This window comes from Nipponia nippon, unplaced genomic scaffold (assembly GCF_047370975.1).
Source record: "Nipponia nippon isolate SJK-2023a ecotype South Korea unplaced genomic scaffold, ASM4737097v1 scaffold_9, whole genome shotgun sequence".
NCBI lineage: Eukaryota > Metazoa > Chordata > Aves > Pelecaniformes > Threskiornithidae > Nipponia > Nipponia nippon.
The window spans coordinates 46,930,742-46,945,305 of NW_028262413.1; the positions used below are offsets into that span (position 1 = coordinate 46,930,742).

The 14,564-nt window shown below is 40.9% G+C and overlaps 1 protein-coding gene and 1 non-coding gene across 3 annotated transcripts; both read right to left on the bottom strand.

Moving 5' to 3' along the window:
* Nucleotides 1-312: 312 nt before the first annotated feature.
* On the bottom strand, nucleotides 313-8,726 carry TIPIN (TIMELESS interacting protein). Of its 2 annotated transcripts, none has more exons than XM_087744270.1 (8): nucleotides 8,306-8,726; nucleotides 7,550-7,708; nucleotides 6,218-6,305; nucleotides 5,237-5,312; nucleotides 4,072-4,194; nucleotides 3,422-3,485; nucleotides 1,345-1,542; nucleotides 313-981 (listed from the first exon to the last, which is right to left on the bottom strand). In XM_087744270.1, the coding sequence occupies exons 2-8, from the start codon at nucleotides 7,680-7,682 to the stop codon at nucleotides 824-826; spliced, it is 840 nt and encodes a 279-aa protein (XP_087600396.1). In that variant the 5' UTR covers nucleotides 7,683-7,708; nucleotides 8,306-8,726; the 3' UTR covers nucleotides 313-823. The 2 variants fall into 2 exon arrangements, with proteins under 2 accessions (XP_087600396.1, XP_087600397.1); XM_087744271.1 differs by having other exon boundaries at nucleotides 8,588-8,718.
* On the bottom strand, nucleotides 2,364-2,499 carry LOC148050318 (small Cajal body-specific RNA 14). Its single transcript, XR_015701735.1, has one exon.
* Nucleotides 8,727-14,564: the final 5,838 nt, after the last annotated feature.

Sequence of the window (14,564 nt, forward strand, 5' to 3'; positions counted from 1 at the left end):
TTGACATGAACTTATTTCATCTGCTCTAAGTGCTGCTCTTCATTGTTTCTAGAAATTCAGTTTCTCTTACACACACCAGTCTACCCTGCGCCATTGGAGAGGGCAGGCTCAGGGCTTTACCAAACAAGGCTGGAGGAAGATGATGAAACAGAGCTCCCAGACAGAGAACAGACTCAGCCGAAGGAGGGTAACTAACCTGGTCAAAGCCAAGGCCTGCTCCCCAAGGGGATGTCCGTGTCTGAAGAGGTGTCTGCCTAGCACAAGGGCTGTGGAGGGTTGGAGGGGCTGTAGTTCAACAGCCTCATACAAGAATTTCAGGTTTGACTTCTGAAAATTTAATAGCTTCCATTTTATAAGAACAAGATACAGGTACTTAGTAAGCAAGTTAAAAAAAATCCAGCACACCTGTTCAGACATAGCACTACCCACTATTATAGATACCCTCTATTAAAAAAACCCAGAACAACAACTTTAATAGAAACTTCACCTGTCAATAGCCCAGTTAGCTCCGTTTGACATCAATTGTAAACAAAATGGAAAGTAGGTTGAAAAACTCATTAACATTGCCTAGAGAGTGTTGGGGGAGGTGGAAAAGAGGTCTCAGCTGCAGATGAAGAACTCTGTTCTGTTCTCCGGTGTACGGAGCTGCTCATCTGCAGCTTCAAGGGAGGAGTTCTGTCCAGCTGTACAGGTGTCACGGTGAAGACTGCCATGAAGCCTCTGGAGCCAGAGTGGCAAAGAGCCAGCAACATTTCAATAGAATGATAGTACGTAACAGAAGCCCCCGATGTTTTAAGAAAGTCATTCGAAGCATGGGGAACGGTTACTGCTTTTCACCGGCACATTCCAATTCTGTATCTCCATCTTCAGCTTCTGTGACAGCAGCCTGGGTTGCGGTAGCTTGAGCGTCTTTGATAAGGTCAGTGGGATCCTGAGCAACTGTGGTATTAAACTCCTCTTCCGAGTAAGTAGCAGAGAGTTCTGTTGGAAAATAAAACCAAAATCAGTTTCCTACCATGAGAAAACACTGTTGCTGTGTGTTTAACTGCTGTTTCTATCACCAGAATCGCAGTCTGGAGGAAAGCCAACTCCAGAGATGGCCAGCGAGTTTCATACCATCGGGCAAAGCTATCACAACTTGGTGTGGCAACTAGGGAGAGCAGTTCTGACTTCGCTTCGGAGGAGTCTAACTACAGGAGCACAGCTGAAATTTCAGAGTTGCACATTTTGCTACTTACTAGAAAAGCAATCGCTACCATTTCCTTTAACCGACTCAGCAGCTCAGCTGTACAAGCTTCTCAGGCTACTGACCTCAACAGTAACCCTTCAGGTAGGGCTGCTTACCGTTGCGTTGCACCTGGCTGTCACCCTGCATCTTGGCTTGCCTCCGTTCCAAGGCCAGCTGCCTGTTCTTCTTGATTCGCTGTTGTTGCTCTTCCGTGAGAGTTGTACCAGACAGAGAACCGAGTTGTTCTACGTTTCCAGAGGAGGAATGCGCATCTTCGGTGGCTGTATCCAGTCCATTGATTTCCCCTCCACCGTCTGGTAAAAATGAAGGGGTGAAAGGGGGAAGAGGGTAGAAATCAACACTTTGAACCCAGAGGTATCTACTGCTAAATATCTGTCATGAGAACATTTTAAAAGCGTTTCTATGTTCTACATTTTACAGTTGTGTTGACAGCTGAAGATCATTCTGTAATTTAGTTTTAATGGGCAATTTTCTGCCTAGGCCCACATACCTGATATGCAAAGTATACAACAAATGCTAATCAGACATCCCAAACCACAACAATAACAAATACCTGAACTTCGAGGCACAGCTCTGTGTATAAGTTAGCAATCACGAGCTGAGCTTGACAGTTAAAAACAGACAGTAAATTCAGGCAATCCTTACTGAAAGGCCAGATAATTTTCTTCCCACCCCTACGAATACGACACCGTCCTTTGGGAAGTGGCAGGACTAGTTATGGGAATCAGCCAGAGGGTCGAACACAGCCATTGAGCAGCCAGTTTTGACTTCAGTGTGCTGCTACTATGGAATATTTACTCCTTTGCCAACATTAACACATGCAAAATGCAGGCAGTCCAACTCTGTTAGACAAACTTCACCCACCACCAGAGAAGCAGAGCACTCTTTCAAGAGTGCCTAAGGCCAAGTATGCTTGTGCCTCTGCACCACTTTAAGCCTGTGAACAGAGAAGTTAGCTGACAAAAAGGTTTTCATTTTTAATACAATACTCTAGCTGCAGTTTTTATTTCAAAACTGTAAGATACCTACGCATTTTTCAACCAAAGACTGACCATTTTTAGCAGGACACTCACTAACACGGTTCAAGAACAGATCAGCACCGCATTTAAATACAAATGTATGGAACCATCGCACAGAAAATCTGATAGCTCTGCAGACCCTGTCGGCAGGAACCATTTGCTTTACTGTTTGTGGCTGCTTACGGTTGCATTCCACTTCTAGCAAATGCAGCCAACAGCAAAGACAGCCACAGGTCACCAGCTGCCCAAAGGTCATCCCCACCGGTGAGGCAAGGCTTTACCATCGGTTACCTCACCCACCAGAACACCCTCCCCAAGCTCTGCCTTGGCTGGAGGCTGGGGCTCACGTGAAGACAAACTGGACAACGGGTAGGGAATTGTTTCAGGAGAGACTCACAGTGAAAGTGTGAACACCTGCAGAGGACCTTAGGAACGACTATGAGATTCTCTCATTTCTGCTAATAAAGCTTCTTTCAAACTACCAGGTGAACTCCACTCCCTCTTTTTATTAAAAAAAAAAAATCCTTTCTAATCTATCTAAAAACATCATCTGATGGGAAGAGACTCTTGAATTACCAACTTGTTAAGTGGCTGGATTTTGATATTGGAAGAAGAAATACTCAATAGCAGCTATCCGCCAAGACTGACAAACAGACCTAACAGCGCCCAGGAGCATGAGTGAGTACTTTCCCTCTAAAGGACACTACACCCCGAGTGCGCTGTAGCAGCTTGCAGTATGAACAGTGTAATGAGTCTTTGATTTCTGCATTAGTAAGTTCAAGAGCTCTTCAGACTGCCTGCTCCTAAGAGTACAATACAAGCCAGGATGTTCACTTAATAATTGCAGTTTGGGCGTTTTTTTGCAAGAACATTTCTAACAATGCTGGTAATAATACCCATTTTCCATTTCCTTTCAGCATACCGCACGCTTTTATTTATTTTTTTATATATATGTAGCAGTTTACTCTGAGTACCAGTTCAGTTTTGTAATCGCAAGTCTCACAGAAGCTTGGTTTTAAAACAGAGGACCACTCAACAATTTCTTCTACATTAGAAAAAAAATGTATCATGATCATTAATTTCTGGCCAGTAGGAGGGGAAGTAAAGTAATTTTAAGCATTGAACTACTGAACAAACAGCATGATGAGCATACCTTCATTACTTGCAAAGTCTTCATGTAAAATAGGAAGATCAAGTCTAATCCGCTTTAGGCAGGTCTGCAAATGATAGATTAAAATACAAATATTTCATCTGTAACAAAATCTTTTCTGCAACATTGCTATGTTTTTAATACTCCTCCCAATTTCTCTATACACTTTATTACTCTGAAAAAAAATATTCCTTTCACTACATGTCTGTTTGACCCACAACTTTTAACGCTGTGGATCGTTTTCCTAGTCCTTCATCTATCACCTAGCCAGATGAAGCAGCATTTTTCCTAAGTCTTCTTTTGCAGGTTCAAACATTAGAAAAAACAAACAAAACCTGAAAAACCAACCAGTTCCAGCACTTTTAAGCAAATTACTTTGGTTAAAGATGTCCTGAAAAAGTTGAAGCCAATCCTCTAAAGTACTAATTCAAATAAAGAAATTTTATATCTAAATGTAAACTTAAATACTTCAAATACTGGAAAGAGGGTTTTTTTAAAAAAAAAAAAAAAGAGAGAAGTTAATTTAAATAATATTATACTCCTTAGCAGTACGCACAGCTTCAGTAGTCTTTGGTTGCATAATTGCTCTCCTAAACCTACCTCTTGCACTATTCAGTACTGCATGCAAAGAAACCGACAAGAACACCACGTACCTGAACTTCCTTTTTGTTTCCCAAAGACTCTACTCTGTCAATAAAATCCTCAAATTGCAGTTTTGGAAATAGTCTATGAGCCCAGTGCTCCATGTGTCGTATGAGCGTCTTCAGGTCTTCTGCCTAGAGCACAGAACAAGAGATCCAGCTAGTAAAAGTTGACTAAGTCAATAGACTGCAGAGGGAAACAGCACAGTAACATTTCTGAAAATATTAAGCATCTGCAGCTTGAAAGTCTCTTGAAAATTTAAGTAATCTGAATGCGTGGGTCGCCTTTCCTCCCACAATCAAGTCTGTAAGTGCAATTTCAAGCTATCAGAAGAACAGCGATCAGAGTTCAGGAAAAGCATTTGCATATGCTGTAAAACATCTGACAGGCGTCTGAGAAGTTGCCCTTAAACAATCTCGGTCTGAACCCAGACTGAAAAACCAGAAATCCATAGGGGCACAGCTGGCATTTATTTTTATGTTTAGAACACACAGAAAAATGTACACCTAAATAACCTTGTCTAGTAAAGATTTTTACTCAGATCAGCAGTATTGCCGAGTTCTTCAGTTACAACTGCCTCCAGTTGTAAAGAGAAAATCTAATCTTCAGTATTCTCTGTAAAGCAGAGGTGCACAGGCATCCTTGCAAGCGTGCCAACAGGCTAATGATACTAAAGAAAAATGAGCTTTGTATGTTTGAGTGTATCCAAGACAATGAGACAGTCTGTAGAGAAAATACTGCTTTCTCTCTGCTTAAGTGGTACGCCACACTTTTCTTCGATATTAAAAGCTTCGGGATAGAGGTGTCACAAAAGCCAGAAGATTTTCACTAACAGAGGAAACTGATCATGAAATGAGATGGTAAAGGCATTCCAGATGCAGCAGGCAGTCTTATAAGCCAAGTTAAAAAAACCCTTTCTATGGACAATAGAGAGAGTCACACACGTGATATTCTAGTTTTGAAGTAGAGGAAAACAGTTTTAAGATCAAAACATGGGTTTTGTTAAAACATTCATATTTGTTTGTTTTTAAATTTGCAACCACAAACCCCATCAGGGTACGTTCAAATACTGTTAGAAAGCTGGCTAACCGGAGCGTACTATCAATTCTCCCCATATCAGATGGGCAGCAATCAGTAACCCCCCAGGAAACAAAACAAAAGCTCACTATGTCTTACCTCGTGCCCCTTACCCTTGAACTTCACGTTGTCAAACATGTGTCTCAGGGCTGGAAGTCCTCTTTGTGAGGTTAACCTGTTAATAGGAAATGGGTGAAGTTATTTGAAACCCATACTTTTTCTAATTAAAAAGAAAAACCCAACAAAACAAAACACCCCAGAAACCACCTCACGTTCCTTTAAATGGCCTAAAGCTACAGAGCTCTATTTGAAAGAGGTACAGAATTAGAAGTCGCTAAGAAAACACACAAAATAGCATAAAGACTCTGTAAGACCAAAGACTTATTTGGAAAATTCACCATACATATATTCCTAGTCCAAGGAGCTTTTTTATTCTGATTACGTGGAAAGTCAGTACTTGTATCTCTATTGGCCCAGTAAAACCAGTTAGACGCATGACCAGAGCATCCGCCTGCGGCATCACTAACTTCCTCAGTGTATTTAAAACAGAAGAAACTGAAAGCTCAGATTCTTTCCATTGCTTATAAAGAACTTAAAGCAGTTCTAGTGATAACAGCAAAGAAAATATTAAAATCCTTTATCTTTATACAGAGTTTTTCCAGCTTGTATGTAAGTCAGGTGTAAGTGTACTTTAAGTAGTACCTTACAGTCACCCTTATATTGAGGTTTTATTTTTAAGCACGCTTTTATTAAAGAAAGAAATCTATAGTATTACGTCTGCAGCAAAATAAAAAAGATTCAGCTGGAAGAGTCCTATATATGAATAATAAATATATCTTAAATTATTAGTCATGTACTGTGTCCCAAAGAGACTTCAAGAAAGTTAGACTAGTAACAGCAGTACACAGGTAAGCAAGGAATAAAAAGGCTGAGATACAGCATGCGAGAGGCACTTTCATCCCCAGAACTCTTGATCTTTGACTTGGCTATGACCAAGAAGGGATCACAGGAACCTTAAATCGTTCCCCCCCAGCCATGTATCAAATCCATCACAGCGAGAAATATTCTGTAAAAAGTTACCTCTGGGCATCTAGTTTAGGCATTGGTCTTTTAACTGCTTTCCGTGTAGGTACAGCAGAATCTTTTGCTTGTGACTGCTGGTTTCCATCTGGTTCCAACAAAGAAAATAACAGACTTTAAGGATATAATGCAACTGACATCAACTAGAATTGCATCGTGTAAATTTTAAGTTTCTACCCCATCAAAAAGGCAGCATCACAAGTATTCCATTGCAGGTATAGTACTACAAACCAACGTCTGCATATTTCATCTAACTTCTACCACAAGACAGATTGTAAATAAATCCATCTCTTCAAACTATGCTGAGGAATCAACTTTTCTAGCAAAGTAGGTTCCTTGAAAGGGAAGCTTCCCAATTTTAGAACTTTGATATTGTATTTCTGATGAGAAATGTATTGAGAGTAGATGCTGCTTCTGAAAGTTAAGAAACTCAAACTATCAATAAACATTATTTGATAGGCGTGTCCCAAAATTTCCACTGATAGATCTGAAAGACAGACCTAAGCCACCAGCATCGCCTTCAAAAAACAGAGAAAGAGGTGATGTGTGACCACAATCAACACGTCTTTTAAGACCCAAAGTCCATATACTTTTTGATCAGGGCCAGTATATATTATTTGACTGCAACAGACAAGGCACCACTGCCCATCACATCTCAGAGGTAACAGTTAATCATACTGATTTCTTGGCTTACTTTTTGTTACTTTGAACATCAGGAATTCAGTAGTTCTCCTTTACACATATCAAGGAATTAAATCTACCCAAAATCCTATTTTCTAGTGAACAGACAAAACAGGGATCAAGGAAAACGTACATTTAACACCATAGGCAAATATGGGTAGCAGTAAACAATAGTTAAAAAAAAATCTTTATACTTTCTAATAGCTTGTTCAGTACACAGTAAGATCTTTTCAAATACAAATAATTAAGTTCTACTGTCTTGAAGTGTCTTGGATTTTTCCTAGGCCATATGCTCTACAAAATCTTCCACCATCTCCCTGGAAGACTACATTCAACACTCTTACCTCTTCTGAAATCCAAGTCATAAAGGGTAACTATAGATCACCGCTGTATAATTATCTTTAGCAACATTTTGTCAGAAGAGCTTGAATTTTATAAAGATTCATTTGTGTGCGTATTTTCATGGAATCTACAAAAATAAACTTCTCCCACAAGCTCGGAAGCACAGAATCAATAACAATTTAAATTTACGAATTGCTTTCTTATCCACACTACTTTTATGCAGTGAAGTTCAACACCAATAATATTGATTTCACAGCGTTTCATTGTCTATACCACAAAATAGGATCTTTCGGGGTCACAGTTGCTCACCTCCATTAGCTTGAGCCCATTCAACATCATCTCTTCCTGGAGAGGCAGGAGGTGGAAGAGGTGGGAACGTTTCATCTTCTGTATTCTCATAATCAGGAAGATCAAACAAGTTGTTCTCTAAAGGATCTATCATTGCCACAGATAAACTTTTTTTCCCTCCTGCAGGAAATATCAAATGCATTTAAAGAGAAGCAGCGAGAAGAAAAGGCAGCTAAACATCAGTTATATACAACAGGTCTACAGCTTTTCCAGAAAAAGATTTGCCAACCAGAAAAAAAAGCATCATACAAATGAAGCAACAGATACCATACAGATGGATGACACAATCCAGCCTCACTAGGCCAAATAAACTACGGGTTTGTCATGTTCCAACTCAAAGTTACTTGGGCGCGGCAGGTACGGGGCCGTAGGAATAAAACAAAAGAAACGGCTTTCTAAGCAAAGCGCTTCTCAAGACAGCTGTTTGCCACTCACAGCCTCGATTATCAAAGACTACGGGGGGGTTGAGTGATAATTCCTCTGATTTACAGCTTACCCACTCCGAAACGCGGGCTGGAGGAGGATTCCCCTTTTCCAGCTCCTTAAGCAAAGCTAATTCCAGAGACCTTAGCACCTCAGCACAACCGGGGTTAGGGTGACCCGGTCTCACCGCGGCTGCGTTCCCGAGGCTTCAGGAACAGCTCTTTTTTTTAAGGGAAAGCTGTCCCTCAGTTTTGGTAACGAGGGGACACCCCAGGCAGCCCCGTCTCCACTGACCTTCGACGGGAGATCCCTGCCTCCGGGCTGCGAAACCCTCACGGAGCCGGAGGCTGAGGGAGTCGAGCGAGGGCAGTGAAGGAGCTCGCTAGGGTCCTCCAGGGCCAGACCCCCAGAGCCACAACCTGCCGGGCGCCACGGAGGCCCCGCTCCCCTCGCACCGCCAGAGCAGCCCCGAGGCGCGCAGGCACCGAGGGGGAGCTCTCCCCCTCACACCGGCGGGAAGGAGGGGCCAAGAGGGCTTCCCGCCTGCCTTCTCAGGGCAAACAGCTCCGCGCTCACCCGAGCGAGCGGCGCCGCCGGCCGCCTCCGCGTCCTCCCCCGGCGAACGGCGGCGGCGGGCGGGCGGGCAGCGCGGCGGGGAAGAGCCGCGAGAACGGCGGGTCTCGCGAGCTCCCGGGCCGGCCGGCTGAGGAGCGCGGCGACGGCTCCGCGCCAGGGCGCGTGCGCGGCAGCGGCGCTTTTGGCGCCAAACGGCGGTGGGCGGGGTGGGGCTGCTGAGGCGGGCGTTTCCGTCCCCGCTCTCCCCGTGAGCTTTATTTAGCGTCACCTCTTCAGGTAAAAGTTGCTGGCGATGAGAGTTTTCTTCGAAGCATGTAAGGTCGCTAGGCCCAACGATGAACCAGCTCCAGAAACAGGATTTAAAATAGCAGATGTTGAGCCCTTTCGCGCTTTCCTACCTCTGAGGAAAGGACTTCCAGGACAGGTAGTGATCCTAAGCTTTTCTCCATACAGATGCCAGCTAGAGCCTTCTGGTAATTTAAAACGAAACAGTTTGCAGTTGTCTAGGGTGTAATAAGCACACCAAGCCCTCTGAGACTTGGCGGCTGTGCGCATAAAATGCCATTTAAGGACTTAGACTGCAGGAGCAATGGGAGAGAAGCTCCAGGCTATGGTCTCTGGTGCTCTTGCATCTGAAAAATTCTGGTTTTGTATTTTTACAGGTCAGTCCATAAAAGCGTATCTGACTTGAATTATAGACTCTTTGTTTAAGCAAAATGAGAGAAATTAATGTCAAATATTAATACATTAAATGAATTGGTTTTCCCTATTTCTCTATAAATTCAAATTTGATGTATAATGTTTATGGTAATTTAATGTATTCCTTTTAATATGACAAAGAAAATCAGTGGCAGCTACTTTCCAATTAAAAAAAAAAAAGTGCTATCCTTTAGTCAAAATTATTTTAACAGTTAATGTTTAAAATGTGTATTCCCAAATGCAGCAGCATCTTTTATAGTCAAGAATACATTAAATATAGGGAGAACGCATTAATGGATTTGTTAGCATTGAATCCATTTATCTTAACTTTTTAGATATCACCAATTTCTTCAATTGCCTGAGGCACATGAAGTATCAAAATAAACACAAAGATATACTAATGTAGATCAAGTGCTGCTAATTTCCAGCTCAAAACACTGTAAAGATTTGTATCATATAGAATTACTGAAAATCGAATGTCTAGATCGTGAGCTCTTTGCATTGAAAATAATAGTCACTCTTTATATTAAAAAATCTTTACAAACAAATGAATTAGGATTTGGCTGTAGGCTGAAAATCTGATTCATGACTATTAGTGTAATACATCTTTTCACTTAGATTTTTTTCCTTAACTTTTAATGCCTTTTTTTTTTTTTTGTCTGTGAAGTAATTGCATTTTAAACACTTAGCTAATGTCACCTGAACTTACTAGAGAGCTCAAGCTTTCAAAATTCCCTTAAGTCCCTGTATATTTTATGCAAAATCAGCTGGTAAGTAGAAAAGAAATAACATAGTAGGGTTCTCTGAGAGCAAAGGCAGGGAGAAGGTAGTATTAATTGACATGGCTGGCCCATCTCCGTATACCCAGGTCAACTGGTCTGCATAAGCAGAGCTCTGTCCTGTGGTGTTTTGTCTTTGCCAGAACAGGTAGGTAACAGATATGAAAACAGTGCTGGAAAGGTCTAAAAAACACTATACGAAGATTAAAGCAGGAGATCACTTAGAATCTTTGCAGAGGAGTACAGTGTTATAAAAGCTACCATATTTATGCAACTTTGATTAATCAATATTTTTGAAGAGTGTTTAATTAGAGACTAGACTTGATGACCTAGGTGGTTCTTTCCAGTCCTATGTTCCTAATTAAATGAAAAGCATATGCTGGCAGGCATTGATTATTGTTTTTTCCTCAGGAAATGAATAACCACCCACCTGCTGATAAAATAATAAGTCAGGAGAAAAAGCCAAGCCCATAGCTTGCCTCTATTCTAGAAAACACTTCTGGTTTCTAGTTTAGGTGAAATGGAGATATTACTTGTTTGTTTCTGTATTGAATAGTGCCATTTCAATAGAAAAACTGCAGAAAATTAGCACCTTATTTTATATTTGTCTCGTTTCCTGTGTTACATTACACGTAATATGTGGCGGAGAAAATGGGTAAAATGGATAATTGGCTACTTCCACATTTGAAGGGTTTTACTCCTATGGGAGTAATACTTGTTCTGCAAAAACCCTCTAAGTATTATGTTGGCAGAGCTCTTCATGCAATAAACCCCAGGCAAAACTGGTACCTTTGTAGCTGTGTTAGTGGGAGATCACATCTTAGGGATTTAGCAAACTTCAGCTATTTGTGTTTATACCTTGCTAATCTAATCTAAATTTTATATTATACAGTCATCTTAAACATTAATTTCTAAGCTTTTAGTATATTACTAAACAATTAAGATTGTCATCTGATCCACAGTGTTCTTTTCAATCCCTGCTTCTTGCAGGAAACAAGATGTGCAAGAAAGCTTGTGATCTCTGGCTGTTTGAAAGTCAGTTTGTCTGTCAGCCCCCTTCTAATAATTTTTGATCCTGTTAGACAATTTCAATCAAATTTCAATCAGGCTTTTTATATGGTACTAATTATTTCCTTAAATTCCTCTGTTAAACACTAAATAGATTAAGCAGTATTAAATGTTACAAATGAAATTTTGTGTGCACATGTTTTGGCAGGAGAATATGCAGCTTTATGTGGCAATCAAGTCTTAAAAGTTGGGCTAATTTAGTGTTGCAATTAATGTATCTAGTAATCATGTTTTCCTTTTCATGCAAGAAACTAGATAAAATTTGGGCTTCCATAAGGTAAAAAAGTGGTAATGAAAACAAGCCTCTTCGATACATTTCTATTTACAGGGACATATTTCTGGTCTCTTTTTTCAAGCAGTGGTGGAATCAAAAAATCAGAAAATCACCCTGCTCAGAAGTCTTTAATAGAGATTACACTACCTTTTTTTTTTCATCTTTTCCTCCATGATTCACCTTCAGAAACACCTATTCCTAAAGCAAAACGCAGTTCCTTCCACCGAGAATGTTCAGATTCCCAAACACATGTTTTGTTTTGGCTAGGGAAACACGCTTAATTTTCAGTTGCAAATACAGTGAAGTGAAGTGAAATCTGTTTGTTTTACAGAAGTTCAAACCACCCTACAACACCCTTGAAACATTATAAATGTGCTATATAATCATATAAAAGAAAACTGGTCATTCAGCATGCCTATATAGATCACTGTGGCAACCATTATAGAAAATCGACAACAACAAAAAAAAAAACAAATAAGGTGTCTTACGACGCTTTGAGCAAAGCCCAGAGGCCACCCAGCTCCTGGGTCTCTCCAAGGTTCTGGGGTACGGCGGCGGCAGCAGCAGTAACACAGAAATGATTCCTGCGGTGGCATCAATCCATACGCCCGTGACTTTATTTCTATATTCAGTCAATTCAAAATGTCTTTGTTTTCGTGCTATAGGTCAAAGGGACTTTGAAACAGGTAAGAGAATTCAGTAATTTTTCAAAGATTCCACGTGTTTGGTGTGCAAGTATAAAGTGCTCCAGAGGAGGGAGCTGTCTCTTAATAGCTGGGCTTGGATGGAGGGAGTGTGTCTTTGAACGGCAAAGCTGTGCAAATACTAATTTAATCTTTTCTACTTTAGAAATGGCTAAGATATTAAGAATGATATAGCATTTTTGCATAATATATAGGGAAGTTTGTTCATAATTTCAGTTTCTATAAAAGCATTAATGACTACTTTGATTAAAAATACTATTTTACTTTTGCAAACCACAGAAAATTAAAACATGGAATTCAGAGTGGTTCTTTATACAAGGTATTTACAATATAAGTTTTGTTATGCAATATACTCTGCACTGTTACTGTCAGCTGAGTCAATCAATGTGTTCCACACTTTATTGCTGTGTTTCAAAAATTCCACATACCCAACCCAGTAGATATGTCCAGTCATTCATCTGTTTGTGTAGGCTTTTTTTCTGCTGGAGAAAAAAAATGTTACAAGGAGAAAAATAATTCATACTCCAGATGAAAATTCACAATTCTCAACTAAAATTCTTCTTTGTTCAATCCAAATATTTAAAAGAAAATAAAAACTTCCTTGCAATAATCTTTTCAGAGAAAAAGAGGCCATACTTTGCTGTTGCAGTAGAATAACTACAGTTGCATTACCCACGTGGGCAATTACAGCGTAGCCCAACTGCAGTTATAGGGGGCATATATAGTAATTGTGCATTCAGTACTTGTCGAATCTTCGCATCTTCTCTGCAAAGGAGTTCAGTGTTTCAGCCAAAGGAGTCCTTGCGTTTCCTCACACACGGTTGTGTAAAGAGAAGAAGAACCTCAGCTGCAACTCAATGTCTTCTTCAGAAAAAACGTCTGATTTTAGCATAGAAAGGCTTGATACTTCATGAGTTACTGGAAATGCTAGTCCTTCAGTTGTGCTATAGCGCCTTAATCCTGTGGCAAAAAAGAAAGGAAAACAACAATATAATTAAACAACAATATAATAAAACACCAATATAATTAAAAATTCTCCAATAACTATATAAATCCCGATTTCTTATATTTTAATTTGTGGCTGAATCAACTCATTGGAGTATAAAACCTGTCCACAGTTGCAAAGAAGTTATTAATTCAAGTGATGTATTCATATGTCTGCATTATATATGAAAAAGACCGTATTGCTTCAAAAGTTAGGGAACCTCAGCAAAAAACGTGTTTTATGGAATGAGTGATAAAGAGCACGTGACAGAGACCCGCCTCACAAGATGGAGGTCACTGCCTTCGCACCGCAGCCACGGCGCCGCATTTGTTACAGGCGCTGCACACAGCCGGAGCTCGCGAGCAGTTCCCGCTCCTCGCCTGGAGACACGCAGACGGTGCTGAAGCTACCGCGGGAGCAGCTGCCTAGCAAGGAAGAAAGGTATTTCTAGGCATTGATCTTTTTCCTCTCAGGCAAAAGACAAAAAGCACAGAAATAGAACACCAGTTGTAGTGGTCGGTGCTGGAACTGCCAAAGAAACTGATTTTTCACTCTTCTACGCAGAACCAAGCCACTAACCACCACCTTCGCACCTTTGTCATCCGGTACTACTTCAGCTCTTGGCTCACCCGTGTCCGTGAGAGATTTCATTTACCACTTAAGCAAATTTATGAGTCACTGTGCAGTCTTTTCTTCTAGATGTGTCACATTTGTTGACAGTACAAAAACTTACAGCAGCAATGGAAATAATTTCTCAGCTGTGTCAGGAAGTAGAAGGAATCTGCAAGCCCTTCTGAACGGATACCTTTTCAGGGTACAGGCCCTAAAAGAGTTTTTATCTTCTGCTGGATTCAGACCATGAGAAATTAATCTTACAAAGAAGCACAAATTTTACCAAACTTGTTTACAGCATCTCAGCAGTAGAGGCAGGATTGTATTGTCATTCTGTTCAGAAAAGGCAAATACATGTAACTCCTTTTATCTCCTGAATCTTATTGTACGATTAGCATAAGAATGTCATAATTTTAAGCACTGCACATGTGTAATATCCAGGTTGGCTTTGTTGATCCAAATAGGGCCATTGGAAGTACTCTGATTTTCTATTTTTCCCCCTAAGATCTACAACTAAATAACAGGAATCTTTAAATTTAAATTCTCCCTCTTGGAAAGAGAACTGGTGTGGAGGACCAACGGCTACTGACTGAAGCAGAGGGTAGGTATTACTGTTAAAGCCGCATTGCCTACCCCAGAAGGGACCACCACGGGACTGGAGCAAGGCCGTTTGGTTGTGCTTACCGAGGGTGACGCGCACCGCTGGCCCGTGAGCCAGCCCCGGTTGGTCAGTGGCTGCCGGTGTTTCTGGCTGACTGACCGACCAGCGCTGTTTCAGCCGGCCAGGGCCAGCTGAGCCGTCCCAGGACATCATCACCCCACCAGTTTGCCACCAGTTCTCCAGTGGGGTCCCTCT

Coding starts and splice junctions, on each gene's coding strand:
- TIPIN (XM_087744270.1), bottom strand. CDS start 7,682: ATGATAGATCCTTTAGAGAACAACTTGTTTGATCTTCCTGATTATGAG. Junction 4,195..5,236: donor TCAAGGGTAAGGGGCACGAG/GTAAGACATAGT, acceptor TCTGTGCTCTAG/GCAGAAGACCTGAAGACGCT. Junction 982..1,344: donor CAGCCAGGTGCAACGCAACG/GTAAGCAGCCCT, acceptor ATTTTCCAACAG/AACTCTCTGCTACTTACTCG.